At 38.1% G+C, this 18,842-nt stretch overlaps 1 protein-coding gene and 1 long non-coding RNA gene across 2 annotated transcripts; both read left to right on the forward strand.

Annotated features, from left to right (window-relative positions):
- The first annotated feature begins 1,625 nt into the window (after positions 1-1,625).
- LOC144661235 (uncharacterized) lies at positions 1,626-2,519 on the forward strand. Its single transcript, XR_013572240.1, has 2 exons — positions 1,626-1,857; positions 2,395-2,519. It is a non-coding gene; the product is annotated as an uncharacterized LOC144661235 (long non-coding RNA).
- Positions 2,520-4,334: 1,815 nt separating this feature from the next.
- LOC144661234 (uncharacterized) lies at positions 4,335-18,386 on the forward strand. The gene is made up of 7 exons (XM_078521930.1): positions 4,335-5,106; positions 6,314-6,369; positions 10,328-10,433; positions 11,834-11,942; positions 13,308-13,373; positions 13,796-13,842; positions 14,609-18,386. The coding sequence occupies exons 1-7, from the start codon at positions 5,022-5,024 to the stop codon at positions 14,632-14,634; spliced, it is 495 nt and encodes a 164-aa protein (XP_078378056.1). The 5' UTR covers positions 4,335-5,021; the 3' UTR covers positions 14,635-18,386.
- Positions 18,387-18,842: the final 456 nt, after the last annotated feature.

Raw genomic sequence — 18,842 nt, forward strand, 5'->3', positions numbered from 1 at the left:
ATATTCACGAAGTGACGTAATAAAATTGCTGCAATAATAAGCTGACATCACTCATAAGAAACGTTCTCACTCTTGTACTATATCATCGCGTTCTATGATTTATCGGTGAACACTGTTATTCAGGGGTGTTTAGTCCTCAGGGGCACCCAACAGACAGTTTCGGTGAATATCTGTTCAGAAGACCTTTAATCGCCTACCATTTTCGGATTAAAGTGTGATAAAAAACTGGAGATTTCTACAACTCAAACTTTCGTGACACGTGGAAAGTAATGCTTGTTTTTTTCGAAGAGAGAAAAATGTCGTTTTGGGCATGAAAATAGGCCAGCTACGATCTTCGAGAACGCAACAGGGCTAGTAAATTCTGGTAATAATATTTCGTTCCCTAAACTTTATTGAAGTTTAAAAGTTCAGCAAGCGTATCCGAAAAGATACACTTTCTCAGCGTTTAAAAATGATGCTTTAAAACGCACAAAAAGGACACTTATACAACATAAAAACGGTGTTCCGACACCTATAGTAAAATTCTCTCGTTGGGTGCCCCTGAGTCCTAGAACTAAGTCATGAATAAAACTAAATGAATGCACAAGTACCAAGTTTTTTCGATAAGTTTGTAATAGGGTTTCGGTTTTTGAAGATGTTTGACATCAGATTCCCTATACAAACATCGTATTTGCGTGTTTATACCCTGGCAGGAAAGGGTGCAACCTGGTCTATTTTCTATCAGACATCGCAACAACGTAACTGCATGATTCGGTGTGCATGGCATAATTCCAAGTAAAATCGATACAATCAATACAAACGCTGGATCAACGTTGAACGAGAGGTATAAAATTTGGTAAAACAATGGACCTCTGTGACCGACTAAAACAACTTCAAAAATGTATGATGCATTTGCGTATGAACTCGTTTCACTAACAAATATAGTTCAAAACAGTTCTTTCGCTGTTACCGTGGATTTAGAGGGCGTCAGTTAGGACGAAGAAGGAGGGGACAGCGTCAAGTCAAAATCCTCTTTGAACGATATTAAACCTTCTGTGCTCGTTTCTCAAGCATTACGGCAAGATCTGCGTTTTCGCAACATTTTTAGAGCTAATAAATCACAATAATTCCAAACGGATACTGTTACAGTTCTGAAGAAGACGTCAGGGACAATGGTGATAAGATCAAAGCTGTAACTTCTTCTGTAACAAATGGATGCCACACTAAGGACTCGCTAAGCACTGTTGCAATTTTTTTTTTTTACCAGAAAGAGTTCAAATTTGGACAAGGTGTTTTTTCTTCCCTATCTAGCATTTCAATGCAAGCAACATATTGTGACATATTTATTGTCCCGAGACTTTATTTCCGTTATTGACAACTTTGAAAAGCTGTTGTGATGAGTGCTGGTTAAAAATAAAACCATCTAACTGAAATAGGTAGAACCGCCGATATTGTAACTTTACGTGTCTTTCATTTATGAAACACTAATACTACACGAAATAGTTTAAAAATGAGCTACGTAACGCTTTGTATTGTACAGGAACTTCAAGTGTACCGACAACTTAAAAACCCAACTCAACAATCCTTACAGGCAACATAGCCTGTGTTAGCAGCTGGAAAGAACATCCCAGAAATTAACAACAGAAATGAAGTTTAAGACAGGGATGTCGCCTTCAGTTTCGTTTGCTCTGTGTGCGGTTTTGTTCTTTGCTCTCTGTAGCTGCGATTCTTCCGCCCAAGAAGACGAATTGGAGCTAAAAGGTGAGCCAAACATTGCTGGAATTGAAGAAACGGATGCTGACTGGGGTGAAGACGAAGACATCGAAGATGCTGACGAATTTCCCGAGGACACAAATGAATACGAAACGGCGCAAGATGGTATGTAGCGCACCATCATCTTCGAAGCTACATTTTTAAGTTTGAGATCGCTCTTCTTTTTTTTTTTTTCGAAATTCCAAGCACAGCACCTTAAAAGAATCAAACTTTGAATCATCTTATGTGGTAATTTTAATTTGGTATAAAATAGACTTGGCAATACAAGCAACTTTTAATACTAAAAAAAGCCAACATATCCTAGTGTGTGGTCATTGGCCAATACTAAAATGTTCTACTTTGCTATGTTACAAGCTGTGGTTCTAACGTTTTATTTTGTTTGATGCCTTTTAGCCTGCTGGTGTACGACCGTTCAAAAGAAAACTCTTGAGCGGTACTTTCACCTGGCACTTTTGATTGATAATAATGTGTCTTGATTTCAATTGATAAAATACTTGTCAAAAGTCACAAATTTGGTAAAAACAATATTTGTTAAACTATAAGCGTTTCTACTTAACGTTTTGCTCTGTGGATGTAACCTAGTATGTGGCCTTTCAAATAAATGCTTAGTAGGTGAACCCCTTTCTTGTTTATTACCAACAGAGTAGAACGGGCTGGAGGCTAGAGAGCGCCGTCAGTTCAGGAGGTATTGTAGAGGAAGGCCATACAACCCCAATTTCTACTTGTGCTGCAATGGATATCTAACACGCAAGACAGGACTGAGGCCAGCCTGCTGTGGAAGGTACTCTTACGATGTCACTTTCTACTTGTGCTGCAGTGGGAACAGAGTGCGCAAGACGGGGTTAAGGCCAGCCTGCTGTGGAAGGCGATCTTACGATGCAACGTTCTACATGTGCTGCAGCGGTAATATTGTGCGCAAGACAGGACTGAGGCCAGCTTGCTGTGGAAGGTATTCCTACGATGCCACTTTCTACTTGTGCTGCAGTGGGTACAGAGCACGCAAGACGGGGCTGAGGCCAGCCTGCTGTGGAAGGCACTCTTATGATGCTGCGTTCTACCTTTGCTGCGGTGGCACACTTAAACGGAAGAGCGGTTGGAGGCCTTCCTGTTGAGGTACCCGGCCTTAAGATGATGCCACTTTCTGGACATGTTGACCACGCAATATAATGGAGTAGTTAAGGAGAAGAAATCTTCCACTAGCCAAAACCTTGACAATGTTAGATACAAAAAAAAAAAACATTAAGATAGGCCTCGTTATTTAACTTAAAATAACTCTTAGAACTTTCTAAACAAGAGTTATTCACTATTATAAAAGGTTTCGCGACATGTTGACCATGCAATATACTGGAGTAGTTAAGGAGAAGAAATCGTCCACTAGCCAAAACCTTGACAGTGTTAGATACAAAAAACATTAAGATAGGCCTCGTTATTTAACCTAAAATAACTCTTAGAACTTTCTAAACAAGAGTTATTCACTGTTATAAAAGGTTGAGAAGCAATTTAAAATAAACTCATGAATATATTGACCATTCTTTTCGTGTTTGTGTTTTTGACTCTCAAGTTTAGTTTGTCAATAAGGATCATCACAAGAGATCAATGAGATCATTTCTCTGCCGATATAATTAGCTAATAACACGTCGTGGCAAAGCTTTACGACCTCATTTACAAGTTCCTCAAATTCGCAGCTGTCAGTTCAGTTAGACTATAGCCCTGGAGATCTTGTTTCGCAGTGCATGATATGATATCATTTCCGCAGTTTTTTTCAGCTGGATCACTTGGACACCGTTTAAATTCTTTTAATTACCATAGCTTACAAAGAAAAAAGGGTTTCGATAAATTTAAGTTGCTAATTATAACTGTTTTTAGTTTAAACTGAACCATTCCAAGTACGGAATTTAAACAGGAATTATTTTAATAAATTAGTCACATGATATCTAAGTCAGCAGTTCTTTAAACGCCGAGGAGCGCATAGGGCATCAACAGGTTTCCTCCATTCCTATCGATCCTTTGCAAGCCGCGAAGCTTAATAAGTAAGTAATAAACCAAATTATCAACAAAAGAAACAAACATAGTAAAACTGTCACAAATCTCCATCCTTCACAAATGTAAACTTCACTTCGTAAATATACCACACTGCATTTTTTCTATAGTACCCAGGACAATTAACAATTATTCTTTGAAATCGAGGTGAATATTCTGCCGCTATTCACCGAGATTTCAAAGAATAATTGTTTTAGTATATACACACGAAGTGATCTCAACAACAAGCGATCTCAAAGTTTTCTTTCAGAAGGAAACCATTTAAAGTCGATTTTTTTTCTGGTTCAGCATCTTCTTGTATTCTTAGTATTTGCGATTCAGAAACGCCGGCGAAACGCGAGTTTACGCCGGCCATTTTGTTTCAGTTTGGATCAAGCATTATTCACTCCGTAGGGAGTGAATAATGCTCATTAGCCCGAGATAGCGAATTAATCAGATTGCTTGAAACACCAAGATCACTGAGTGTGTATATACTAATCACAGATCGCCTTGTGAAAGTGAGCACAAATTTGGAGCGTCTGCGAATTCGTACTTTTTGCTTCTATTTTCTAAAAGGCCACAAAATATAGTCCTTCGCAACCGTTGCTGTGGTCCTCGCGTCACGCAATGGTCCTCCCACCGGGGGTTTTGTTAAAAGCGTAAATTAAAGAAAATCCACAGTCGAGTCTTTAGAAGTCTTCTTCATCGAAAATCGAACGTGAACTCACTTAAAATTGAAAAGGAAGCTGAGCTGAGCGAGCTGTGGGCCGCGGGCCCGCGAGCCGTGGGCCGCCTGGCCGCGGGCCTGCTTTTAGCAAAACCCCTAACACCGGTTGGGCTTGCGAAGAAGATTACAACTTGAAACACTGTAAAGCTTTAGTTAAATACAAATTTTTTGTTGTTCTCGGTTTCACATGCGTACCGGATTTTAATACGTGTAATGAAATGTCACGCAATGGTCTTAGCAACGGCTGCGAAGGATATCATGACACAAACTTTTGTTTGTGAACCTGTGATAGTTTCAATGAAATTTAAATATATTTGGTTTTTCTGTTTTTTATAAATCGTATTTTCACGTTCTTGGCCACGATTCACGAAGAATGCTACATAACATGCATGCTTCAGAATCGGATATTCGGTTTCAGTCGGTGGAGGTCACGATGACATCATATTCTTCCCAGAAGTCCCTGTTCACCGTGACGAGAAATTTAATTTATATTTCCTTGTTGACGGTGGCTTGAATTGTAAAAATGATGCTTTCAGGTTATTTAACAAGTATAACCTTGCTGTTAGCCCTCTGTTACATACAGCTATGTCTTCGCGAGGCAAAAGCTGGTAAGTCATTGCACTTTACGAAGATATTTCCACTTAATATTTGTTACAAGCACTGATTTGGCATGCGATCGACACAACGCTACTTCATCGAATGTGAAACAATTTATTGATAGCAAGCATAGTGCGAAAACGCAAAAAACCTAAGGCCTTATAAAGCTTCGAAAGAGCGAAAGCAGTGGGATATGTTAGAGCTGAATTCCACTCTAAATTCAGAGCGGAACTTGACAAACTTACGAAGCAGTTAAAATGAGTTTTCGGATTAAACCCGATCGTCACACAACGCTTCTAAGGTAACATTGCGTGTTACCCATAGAACTGCTGCGAAGGAGACTAATGAACGAAATCTCGATGAAATCTTTAGGCTATTGAAAGCCACACATTATTAAGCAATATTTTTATGTAGTACCTTTCAGTATTGTGTACGAAGTGATGCTACGTTTTGAGTCTGTGGACGAAATCTTATTGTGTGACATTCATGCAGTGAAACTATTGACAAGCAATTTCACGAGGTTCCCTTTGTTATACTGTACAGCAAGGTTTAATAATCTTAATGGACCACACAAAAGTTTTTATAACATTTTTGATATTCGACTTGCAGAGAAAAACGTCTTTTCTGTGAAAATAGTGTCTTAAAATAACCAGAACTCCCATCAAAATTAAGAGTTAACCTTGTACAGAGTTCACGATCTGCTCAGGAAAATTTGCATTTTTTACAGTTTCTTGCTTTGTTGTTTCATGCGTAATCGCATGGAAGATTTTGTTTACCGCCAAATTAGCAGTTATCTTATTAAACTACATGTCTTTGATCCTGTCTAAGAAATGTTAATGTTCGCCCTGGCCAATCCGAAATTCAAATTTTCCAAACGGTGCATTTGGGCTAATAAATAAGTGGATAAATTATTATTGCGTGACAATTCAAATAAGGGAAGGTTAGAAGTACGTTCATGCATAATTTACGGAAGCATATTATATTAAACAGCCTATCGGGTGAATAGCTCTCTTGAAGAGCTTTAGAGGAGAAACCAGTCGAGTTAAAAACTTAAAATAAAGGAAGAAAAGTCATTTTCAATTACCACTACTTCGTTCTCGGGTTACTTAATACTACGCGTATTTCCGCGCACGATTTATTGAAAGCGGAATCTTTTGTGGTCTATGAAAATGTCTTTATTCAACTTTGTTGTCATCTTATTTCTCTTTTATATCCTAGAGGATTGTAACAAATACAGCGGCAAGTCATGCAAAGAGTGCGTCGAGGTGTCGGGGGTAAGTGTCCTTTATCGAGGGTCTGAATGGGGGGGGGGGGGGTCCACTTGTCGGTAGTCGGTTAAAAATTCCTTACTTTGTCGGTTGTCGGTTAAAATTTTCGACCTTTGTCGGTTGTCGGTAAATCTCAGTTAATGATTAAAAGTGCAAGTTAATTATTAATATTTGTTATTTAATTTACGCAGTTTTAAGACTTTAAACTCTAGACGATATGAAAATTTGTAATAATTCATTATTTGGTTGCACTTAAACCTCGTTAACTCTGTTTTTTTAAGCAACGTGTTTGTCTAGTACCGATATAATCAGTTTGCATCAGCAAATGCTCGTCAAATATTACCTACACATTGAGCAAAACTGAAATTTGGACCGTTCTCAGAAAAGAATAAATTTAAAGGCAGTCAGTATTCATTTACCAATAAAACAGAAAGATGCTTATAAACTCTTTTACTACCGAAATCACTAAACTGTTAGCACCCCGGAAAAAAACGCTCGATCGCATTTGAATTTTGGGCTTGCTCACGTGACCATTTGGAGCGGCCGGATTGGTCACGTGATATTTTCGCGGGTTTGTTTTTGCTTTCACTCCTGGCTGAGTACGAAGTGAAGGGATATTATGGAACAGGTTTGCACAAGTGTGGAAAGTTTTTCGCCTCTTCGGCAGAAGACTTCAATTTTCACGGATTCATAAGTAGGAGTGGTATCACCAAAACATTTCAGGATATTTAAGCTGCGATCAAATTCGTCTTCGTTATCTTTGACGATGAGAACTGCTACCTAAACTTCATAGAAGACGGCATCATGGGCGAAGTGTTCAGACCACAAGAGACAAACTACAAATTCTCGAGGACTGTGGTATTAAACCGTTTTTCGTGTGTTAAAAGTTGCATGTTTGGTTTGATCGAATTTTCTTTCAGATTATTCAAACAGATAATACGATACGTTATTTTTGCTCAGACAACGTAACTATAAAGACTCTTGAAAACTGTGATTTTCAGCCGTTTGCATTAAGCTTAATTTCGAAAGCTGTACTGAGGTGTATGCTGTTTGTGTTAGTTGCACGTTTGTGTTTACATAAATCGATAACTTCTGTTTTGACATTGAAAGATTTGAGACCACGATTTCAACCAAACTCGGGATTTGTGTTTACAGAAATAGAGATGTGTTGAAAGCGAGTTACTAATTACAGAAATATGAGAACTGCAATTTTACAACCCACCAACTTTCAATATTTTTGTCTTTATTTGCAACATTACTGTACTTACTGAAATATTTGTTGTTTACCAATTAAAAGATGGTTTGCGTTAAATTATTATTTTCTCTTGATTATATATAATCTAATGTAATATGCTTCAGGTCTAACAGATTAATACCGCCGGTTTCTTGACTTAAATCGTTCACGGGTTATTTCGTGACTGAGGAACGCTAAGCGATTTACAATCAGCCTTTACCAAAACAACAACAGATGAATAAAACTGAGTTAAAATATACCTGATACTCAACATTGTGGAGAAAATTGGCTTCATCAGTCTCCAGTGTATAAATTGGACATTCGATACTGGTTAGCAATACAGTGTTGATCAAATGAGAAACAACAACTGTTCCATTCGCTCGATTAGTTGGCTGCTGCTTGTAAGTTATCGAAAGTCTACGTTTCATCAGCAGTTAAAGTAATCTAGTTCTGGGTCCTCCAGCCTTTTCGGTTGATCCCTAGCTGCAGTGAGGGAGATTTTTCCGTTTGACAAAAGGTCTTCCATATGTTTGAAACGATAACACCGCACCGCTCACTTTGTACTTTTATCCTGTTGCTCTAAAACTTCCTGGGTCGAACTCTTTTGAAGCATCTCCGCCTTCGCTCAAAATGTAGCGACCTCAAATCCTTTCCAATTGATTTCCCACTGTGGAAAGTTCACCCGAGAGCCTTCCTTTGAAAGCAAAGTTGTTCTGCCCGCGAAAAGAAACAGAATGTCACGTGACCAATTCGGGCGCTCCAAATGGTCACGTGAGCAAGCCCAAAATTCAAATGCGATCGGTCGGGTTTTTCGGGGTGCTAACAGTTTAGTGATTTCGGTAGTACTCGCTTCTTCTATTTGTAAGGGATTTTTCTTTTCAATTTTTGCTTTCCTGAAAAATGGACGGTGTATACAAACATTCCGTTCAACAAAACAGCAAATAAAAAACGTGGAACCAAAGGTTAACCACGTTAATGTTTGAGCTTAATACTTAACTACAGAACTACATGTGAAACATTTAACTTCGCTGCACACTAAAACTAATACGGCTAATAGAACGTTCCACACACCGTTGAGCTCACTGGTGCTTTCATCCGATATTAAATTTGGAAGCTCAAGCAACCACTGCCCATCCGTTACAATTGCAAATTTTCGCATTTTTCCCGTAAGCGTTTTCGCCAGGCGAAATAACTTCAGCGAGAACCCGCCAATGCCAAATTAATGCGCCTGCTCCTTTAGCCCTAAAAACTCCGTTAGATGTTTTTTTAGCTTGGAAACACCTTTATGAGATTTTTTCCACCGGAACCCGGCTATGATGGCCTTCGATGGCAACCTCCTCGCCTTACAATCACATTAACAATCCCGCTCATGGCCTGTCACCACATGAATAACCAACGTGCAGTGAAAATACAACAGCGGGACGCCTTGTGGACTCGATTACCAGCCACTGTCCTACAAATGAACCTCCGCTGTTGCTCGAAAAGGTGACAGGAAACTTTATAATTGACTAAATTTTGAATTGGTGTGGTTACTTCTGAACTAGACATTTCCTAAGCAAGACATATATTCAAAATGCTGTTCTTTCTGAATACAAACGTCCGTACAACATCGGACCATGTCAGTTGTCGGTTAGAATTTATTTGTCGCTAATCGGTAATATTTTTCTCGTTTTGTCGGTAGTCGGTAATATTTTTCGCCCTTTGTCGCTACAATCTTGGACAAAACTGTTGAAACACTTAACAAATTTCCACCTTTTTAGCCAACGGAGTTCAGTTTTGCTACCCCCCTTCCCCCCCTTACACAATCTTGGACAAAACTGTTGAAACACTTAACAAATTTCCACCTTTTTAGCCAACGGAGTTCAGTTTTGCTACCCCCCTTCCCCCCCCATTTCAATGTTGGTAATGCTTTAGTGTTTTTAAAACAAAGCCTGTGGAGCCGCAAACCACAAGAAACAACATTGAGTAGGGGGGAAGGGGGAAAATATATTTTAACCCGCTTGCAAGTCGAGTCATTTGCGAAAAATGCGTGAAATGCGTATGTGTCAACAAGTTTTGTCCAAGATTGTAGTCGGTTAACCCCATTCAGACCCTCTTTATCGGATCCTTTATCACAATCTTAGGAGTCCTGTAAATGAAGTGAGATTTGACCAATAGCTGCTGGCTCGATCACATAATGTCCAGTGACAGTACATTACATTCTTCATTTATTCATCATCCGCAGTTCATATATATGATTTCATATATTTATAATTTCAACAGTACATTGCGTTGTTCGCATCCAAATTCTAAAGAATAATGGCAAGCTTTAAAGCAAACTGGGAACCGCATTTTTTTGGGTGAATTAATGTAGACGAAAGCATAACTTCTTCGTTAAGACGAGCTGGTCTTCATCCAATTCTCTTTCTTTCAGGTATTGCCGAAAAACAATAAGAGGAATTTCCATTGCCTCCTTTGTTTTTGGTCTTCGGTTTCGGGCTTAGTAGACAAATCCAACTTCTCTTCTTCATCTGAGAAACGAGCTGCCATTTTTCAGAAGTGCACACAACTACGCCTGAGCAGAATATCATTTGCAGCAAAATCGCTGTCAGACGCTAATGCCTATCAGCAGAGCATTACAGTTTGTAGGCAGTTATTTGCAGATCACGTGGTGGGCTGTCGGCCAATGAAAAGGAAGGAAAAAATAAATTGAGTGATAACAATTAACATCATTTATTTCTTGTCTGTTAGTGTTCTTACTGTGAGCCAACCGAAGTATGCGAGTCTGCTGATGCGGTGAAGCAAACTTTTCAGAAATCGTGCGAGGGTCAAGAATGGAAAACTGGACAGTGCGTAGGTGAGCAATGCTGCTCTTTGTGTGAATTTGACTCACGATGTGTAACACTCTTTAATTCAGTTTTCACTTAAAGGGTGCGTTTCTTTGGGAAAATCGAAAATTGGATCATTGATCTCAGATCACACGGATACTTTGCTCCCAAAGAAACGAAGAATCAGAAAACGGATTTTTTGCCATGACAACCCCGTAAACACATTTCGCACAGAACATAAAATATCAGCACAAATTTATTTTTCGTCGAATGTATCCTAGGTAAAATAATTTAAGCATACAAAATCTTTTACAAAAACCTCACGTCGAAGTAGATCTTTTTTAGCGTTAAGCACAATGTGGCAAGAAAGCATCTGAAAGCGAAGAATGATTGCGAAATGATCAGTGCAAATTTAACTCGTGACAATTTCAAAAGGATACAACTTCCGTAGGCACACAGTGGCTGCTCTAGAAAACCTGTATCCCGTTTAAAATAATACTACATACCTATCTGAAGCTCCCGTTTCCTTTTATCGTGAAATATTTTTGTATTTTGATCGAAATAACCGCCTAAAACTTTCCGTATGGCAGTGTTTACAAAGAGCGAACCTGTATTTTCACAGAAAAGACCGCTGGGCCAAGGTACTTTTTTCGAATCCTTTCCCAAAGAATCGCACGGATCATGAATCCTAAAAATCCGGATTCAGATATGATCTGATGTATCCACTCGAAGTGTGGATTCTTCAGATCATTGATCCAAGATTAATCCATTTTCGCATTTTCGGATATAGGTAAAGAAACGCAAAATCCGTTTTTGGATCAAGAATCCGGATTTGGATTTTTCCCAAAGAAACGCACCCTAAGATAGTATAAACGTTTACTAGCCAGTTTTGCCCCGCATCTTTCACGCTCATGTTTAATGCCTAGCTTTTTGGACGCCGGTTCAAGCACTCATGTATGAACCCTTGGGCAAGACACTTATCTCTAGTAGTGCCTTAAGTTAATATTGTGAGCAACAAACAGTAGCTCTTTTGTTTAAGACAAGCGCATGATACGTCCACAATTGCGACATCATGGTAAGTTCAAACCAAAAATGTTGTTTTTTCAAATTTTAAACATTCTAATTTTTTTTATAGGACTTTGCTAAACCTAAGTAGATGTTTTCTTTAAGTGGGTTTCTGTATGGAAATTATATAGGCTAAAAGCAGCTTTCAGTTGAGTGTCGTAATACCATAACCTAAGTAGTTGCTGTGACCAATCACAAAGTACAAAGGACACTTACTTTTAATTGGCTGAAAAAACAGCGCGATATTTTTGAGCCAATCACTGAGCGTAGTAATGCAAGACCAAAGCAAACGAGAATTACTTTTGACACTCAAGTGAAACCCACGCTTTATTTCTTATCTTAAATTCTGTAATTTGATTTTTAGTCTCCGGAAGAGTTCTGATCATTGCTCTGTCTGTGACTGGTTTTGTGGTGCTTGTAGCATTAGCATGTTGTATCTACTGCTGCTGTTGTCGAAGAAGGAAAAGTAGTGGGTATGTTTTAACTCTCTTTATTTAGGTATTTTTGTTTTTTCAGGACTCGACATATTAGTAATTTATAATGTTGTGATCCAAGGTCATTTTTTTAGCCAATAGCCGCGGTTACACGAGGTCACTTTACCTGTGAAAATACAAGAGTTTCCTGGGCAAAGAGTATTTAACGTGTGCATACTTAACGTGTGCATCTTTCACGAGCGTGAAAGATGCGTATCATGCGCTTTGTCTCTAATTTTTAAGATTTTACTTTTAACTTTTAAAGTTTTAAATGATTTAGCACCCAGTTACTTGGCGGAACTTATTAATATTCATCGACCGATTAGGTGTCTTCGTTCAAACAATGATCACCTGCGACTGCAGAGACCAGTCTTTAAGACCAATAATTACGGTGGGCGCGCTTTTTCATCTTGCGCGCCAACATGGAACAGTCTCCCGCTTGATGTGAGAAGTGCTCCATCGGTTGACACTTTTAAAACTAAGCTTAAAACGTTTTTATTCAATAATGATCTTTAGTATTTTTTTTTCTTTTCTTTTTTAATTAATTTTAGTATTTTATATGAATTTTAGTATTTTTAATGAACTTTAGATTTTAAGAATTCAGTATTTTTATCCTATTGTAATTTTTAATATTTTTACTTGTAAGGGCATTGAGATTTTTAATGTAATGCACTAGAAATAAATTATTATTTTTATTATTAAATTATTATTAAACGGTTTCAACTCGGAAAGGTTTACAATTAACATGTTTGAATAAATGAAAACGTATTTAACGCAAGCAATGTCCTTTGTGTAGGGCCTTTGAGTTTCCTCAGATTCATCTATCAGTTTGAAATCGGCTTTTTACAGTGTGCACATGTAGTGCAAGTAACATTTACCAGGCGGTGTGCACGTGTAGAACTTTGTCTTCTGATTTGGTTGATAAAGAAAGGTACTATATGTCTGATTCTCATTAATCGTCGTCCCAACAGTACTAAAACGAGGGAACAAGCACAATTATATCGGTTGAATAGAAATGCATCTTTCAAGAGACTCAGCCAGAAAATTAACTATCTTGAATCAAGGTGTAACCTTGATTACTGAATTATGACCCTGGCAGCTTTATACTAAAGGGACGTTATACGCAGGAAATCCTTTTTATTTGGGGTGGAGTATTATTACAGTTATTGTCGGCTCATAGCTATAATTTTCTAGTTCTTAGGGCAAGATCCAGGTTATGTAATAAAGCCATAATGCTGGAAACATGCAAAGTGCAAAAACAACAGCTCGATCTAGCGTGACAATCGCCCAGAAAAGCGTGACTGGCCTTGCTAAGAAATCGACAGGCAGAACGTTGTCTTGAAAGAATGCAAATTATTCTTATAGGTCAGACAAGGAAGCAGCGAAGTTACGTAAAGAGCGGCAGGAGATAAGTACCAGACACAAGGAAAGGTATACAAGGATGTTTTTTTTTTTTTTTGGGAATGAATCAACCCATAGTTAATAGAGAGAAATGGTTAAGAATCCTGGCAAAATTCTTTGTTGTATGTTTTTGTTCGCTATTTTGGGGGTTGACCCTGCACAAAACCTGACAAAATACAATAGGTGGTTACGTGTGTTCATGCAACTAACCAATAAAAACATTGCGATTACGTAATTCATGCATAGTGTATGAGCGCAAAACAAAAGATGTGCAGGGTCGTGGACCGTCCAACATAAATCTTGGCCTCTTTGTTTGCTCCTTTGATGTTTGCCGGGCTTCCTAACCATTTCCCTCTATAAACTATGATCAACCATACTAATCACGAAAGATTTTCAATCACTTCTCTAACCATGGATTTGTCTATGTTTTGTTTTTCGCTTTTTTTCCTCAGGGAAGCGGAGAGGCGGGAGAAGCGTGACGAAATCAGAAAGAAATATGGTAAGTATAAATGACATACCGGTGATTTGCCAAATGGGTGTTGCGTTTAAGCTGTTCTCGTTCAAATGTTTAAAAGAATATGATTTTTATAAACGTGACATAGTAAAACTTGCAATTATCAGAAAAAGTCAAAATAGACAAAATTGTTACATTTGCCGGTACGGAACCGTGGTCTGGGAGTAGTGTTTGTAATAAACCACGTAATTGGTCGGCTTTTCTTGTGTTACGGAGTGTTATTAGTCTGGGCCAAGTTGTTCAAAGCAGTATTTAATAAGCTAATCCAGGATATAACGTAAATGGTGATTTTATTTTATCGACTTTTTAGTGACGTTTTCTGTTTCCTCCCGTTTTGACGTCGACTAATCTCAAACTTCAGAAAACATAAGCAATAAAAACACTTTTTTACAAGAAAAAATGAATCCTCGATCAACGTTTAATCTTGGGTTAAGTGTTAATCAGCTGATATTCAGTATAGTAGTAACATTTTAATTTCCTTTTTGTATATGTTTCTAACAATTTTAACATATCATAATACCGGGGGGGGGGGGGGGTATTTAAACGTTACCTTCTCCTGTCGTGATGAAAGGAGGAAATATAAGACCCTCCCACCGCCACCCCTGTTAGAGGGGCGTGCCTTTATCGCGGTTTAGGCGAGCTAGAGAGATTCCAAGTATTAAAATACATCTCAAATACTTATACTGTTTTAAAGTAAATTGAGTAGATAATAACACTAGTAATATTCACACACGTTTACGGTGTCCGCCAGGTATACAACCAGCTGAGCGAACATGATGTCCAGTAATACAGCAGAGTAAAGACGATATCACCATGGCAACCGCCAGGAAATATCATTGCTGGCATTGACTAACTTTTATAGATTCACATAGTGAGTAAGATTGCTCTCGATGGATGAAACAGATTAAGCATAGTTTATTTTATGGACAGCATTTTTATGTGCAACACTAATGCAAACTTTTATGTCAGCCGTGAAAACTAGGACAGGGTCATTTATTGTTTTTTCTCGTTTTTGGAGGTGCTAAGAATATTTTTACAGTCTTATTTCGTATGATGATGCATCTCTATCAGTTTTAGCATTTTAACTGTAGAAATTCGGGAGGATTGCAAATGCATTACCGGGGAGCTTAGTTTCATAATTTTTTTGCTTGTTTTATAAGCAGTCTATCTGTAAAAATTGTTGCCAATGTGCAAAAGCTGGCATTTATTTTATAATAACATTACTTTTACATGTTTTTAACGCGAATTTCATCTAAAATTAAATTCGCGTTAATTTTATTACGCGTACATTTTTCCCTTTCATCGGTTTTGATAAATTCAGACATTTAGATTAGAGTTAAAATTCTATTGGCGGTTTGTTGTGACGTAATGAAATGTTTTCTGCCTGCTTTACAAGCAAATGTTACTTAAGGCGGCTCAACTTGATTTTCAAGGGGTAACACCGCTCAAGATTGAGAATTAACTACATCGCCATTAACAGTGCTATCGAAAAACGATCACCACAGTTGTATTAGATAAAGATGAATTTTTTTTATGACCAGTGTTATATTGACATCGGAGTTGCCATAGCGACGAAATGACGTCATTACGTTTTTTACTTTCACTGGTATTCCTCGGCACCAAGAGATTTTTTCGAAAATCGCTCAAAGGAGCTTGTACCAAACATAGCTGCCTCGATGTTGGCAACGTTTGAACAAAATCTATGAGAGTGTTTTCGAAATATTTGGAGATGAAATGTTTGGGGCTATAAATACAGTCAAAAACATACTAACGAGAAAATGGGGTAATATCTAAAGAAAACGACGCGCCTGTGAATTGCAATTTTATCTTATAGTAGTTTGATTCCATATAAAACCGCGTGTAAAACAGTGGTGGATGTCTGCCTTTTGGTCTAGCGTCGAGGGTCGAGGGTAGAAAATTTTCCAAAATTTATCAAATTTTACTTCTGAAAAAATAAACCATAACAAATTTAAAGCATCAGTATCACCGAAAACATGAACCGTTTAAAAGATACTGATTGTATTGTGTACACTGACATTTCTCTTTAACGGTAAGGCGCTCAGATAAGTGGAGAGACAGGTGGGAAAGTTAGTGAATAGCACGTGCTGGACATCGCAACTCGTTTTTAAAAAACCTTGAATCGTTCGATAAAGCTATAATTCCATAGCAAAACAGTGCATCCAAAAGACACCGAGAAATATAATCCGACAGGCGCAGAGTATAGAACAGTCGAGGCAATGGCTTGTTTTTACTGTCACGCCAAGAAAAAGTAAAACCAAAACCATTCAAAACATTTCAAAAATTTGAAATGTTGTAAAAATTACTAGAAAATCTACTTGTCGAGCGAGTCTCAGGTCAGTACAGTATTCCGTACTTGAGTTATCCTTCAAAATGTTTCACACAAATTCAGGATGAGCAATTTTTTAGACATGCATAACAGCCTTCTGGCTGCCATCTTGATATCGATGTCGTGAGGCGTGTGAACTCTTAAATAAATGAATGGATGAATGTTCTTTTCAGTGGACTGGCTTAGGGAGAAAGACAGGAGACACCCTCGTGGGCTTTTACAAAGTAGTCTCCCTCTCCTGTACTTCAAAGCCGGATCAATGACACTACTCAGCCGAAAACCTTCTACAGTGGAACCCCGATATAACGATATGCCAAGGGAGCGGTAAAATTAAATCGTTATATCGAAGCTCCCGATAAAACGATATGGCCATAAAATAACCGAGAATATCGTTATATCGGGGTAAACCTAACATATACTTTTTAACTGGATAAAGAGACTTAAAATACAGTATTAAGTCAGTTTGCCGGGCTTCCTAACCATTCCCCTCTATTAACTATGTATCGGGAATATCGTTATTTGTATCGAAGATCGTTATATCGGGAATTTTTTCCCATACATTTTACTGTAACTTTTGCCGGGATTAGAATAGAATATTCATCGTTATATCGGGAATATCGTTATATCGAGGATCGTTATATCAGGGTTCCACTGTACACGATATATTCTTAGGCGTCTCACAATAAATGAAAGAAAAAACTCAGGCCTTGCGATTTTTGTTAAATTTATTTTCACAGGTACACGAGAATATATACACTTACTACCATTTTTATTTTTTAATTAATAATAAATTAATAAGCAATTAGCAAAAATATTTATATTAAAAATCTAATTAATTTATTTTTAATGAAAAAAATACCCTCGACTTAATACCCTCACCCTCGACAATTTACTCTCGACCCTCGACCCTCGACCAAAAGGCGAACTTCAGTGGTGGGGATTGCTTTGGTCGATTGCGAGAAAAAAGAATTTGATGAGCGTGCATATCCACGACTTCAGCAAAAAATTCATTTGCACTAAATAGGATGCTCGACTGCTTTCCGAACAATTTTCCGAAACATGGTTATATTGCTTAAAAAAATTGTAACAGCATTTGTGGAGCTCTTGATGTCAAGGGCCTCTGTCCAGAAAACGAAAGCTATTATTCTGCATATATTGTCATTGCTATTCTCGACCCAAGGCAGATTAGCATGCTTCGGGAAAAATTGTCGGAAAGCAATCGAGCGTCCTGTTTAATGCAAATGAATTTTTTTACGGGAGTGATGCACGTAGATATGACACTTGAAAACAATACCCGTGAATAATGAGGACACTCGCTTGTAAACACGAAATCTTGCGCGAAAAAATCAGTTTACTGGAGGCCCAATTTTATTGTCTTAAATATTTCCAATGAGCTTGAAACTTGCAAGCTTTATCAATTGATGACAATCCTCAAGTTTGACAAATTTAAAAAAAATCATCGAGCGGTTTTTAATTAATTATCACTTTTGTAGGCATAGACCAAATTATATACAAAAATGGCAACAAGAGCACCGGAACGCACGCCCATCAAATTCTTTTTTCTCGCAATCGACCAAAGCAATCCCCACCACTGTTTTACACGCGATTTTATATGGAATCAAACTACTATAAGATGATATTTCAATTCACAGGCGCGTCGTTTTCTTTAGATATTACCCCATTTTCTCGTTAGTATGTTTTTTGACTGTATTTATAGCCCCCAAAACTTCATCCCCAAATATTTCGAAAACGCTCTCATAGATTTTTTTCAAACTTTGCCAACATCGAGGCAGCTATGTGTGGTACAAGCTCCCTTGAACGATTTTCGAAAACATCTCCTGGTGCCGAGGAATACCAGCGAAAATAAAAAACGTAATGACGTCATTTTGTCGCTATGGCAACTCCGATGTCAATATAACACTGGTCATAAAAAAATTGCATCTTTATCTAATACAACTGTGGTGATCGTTTTTCGAAAGCATTGTTAAAGGCGACGTAGTTAATTCTCAAACTTGAGCGGTGTTACCCCTAAAAAAATCCAGTTGAGCCACCTTAAAACAAAATTAGTATGGACTGTAGTATACCTCAAGTTAACTAACTTGGGGAAACAGTGTAGCCAAAGAATTACTATTGAAGAAGATATTGGCTAACAAACATTTCACAAATAAAACAATTTTGTGCATATTCCTCTTTAGTATATACACACTCAGTGATCTTGGTGTTTCAAGCAATCTGATTGGTTCGCTATCTCGGGCTAATGAGCATTATTCACTCCCTACGGAGTGAATAATGCTTGATCGCGCTTCGCGCTCTCCCTCGCTCGCGCTTCGCGCTCGAACTTCCCTTCTCCCTCCCCTTCGAACGCCGGCCACGCAGGCTACAAAATGGCCGGCGTAAACTCGAGTTTCGCCGGCGTTTCTGAATCGCAAATACTAAGAATACAAGAAGATGCTGAACCAGAAAAGACAAAAAAGGCTAAGAAATTTGGCCTGATGGTTTTCAAAGTAAGGGAAGACTACATATTTCGCAATTTGCAGCACAATATTCACACAACTCGAGTACTAAAACGATAAACAATTGCTTACCGTCAAGTCGTTCTTCGCCCGGCATCGACAGAAATGAATACCGCAGATTTATC

The sequence above is a fragment of the Oculina patagonica genome, chromosome 7 (assembly GCF_052425735.1).
Source record: "Oculina patagonica isolate OP01 chromosome 7, crgOcupat, whole genome shotgun sequence".
NCBI classification, from domain to species: domain Eukaryota; kingdom Metazoa; phylum Cnidaria; class Anthozoa; order Scleractinia; family Oculinidae; genus Oculina; species Oculina patagonica.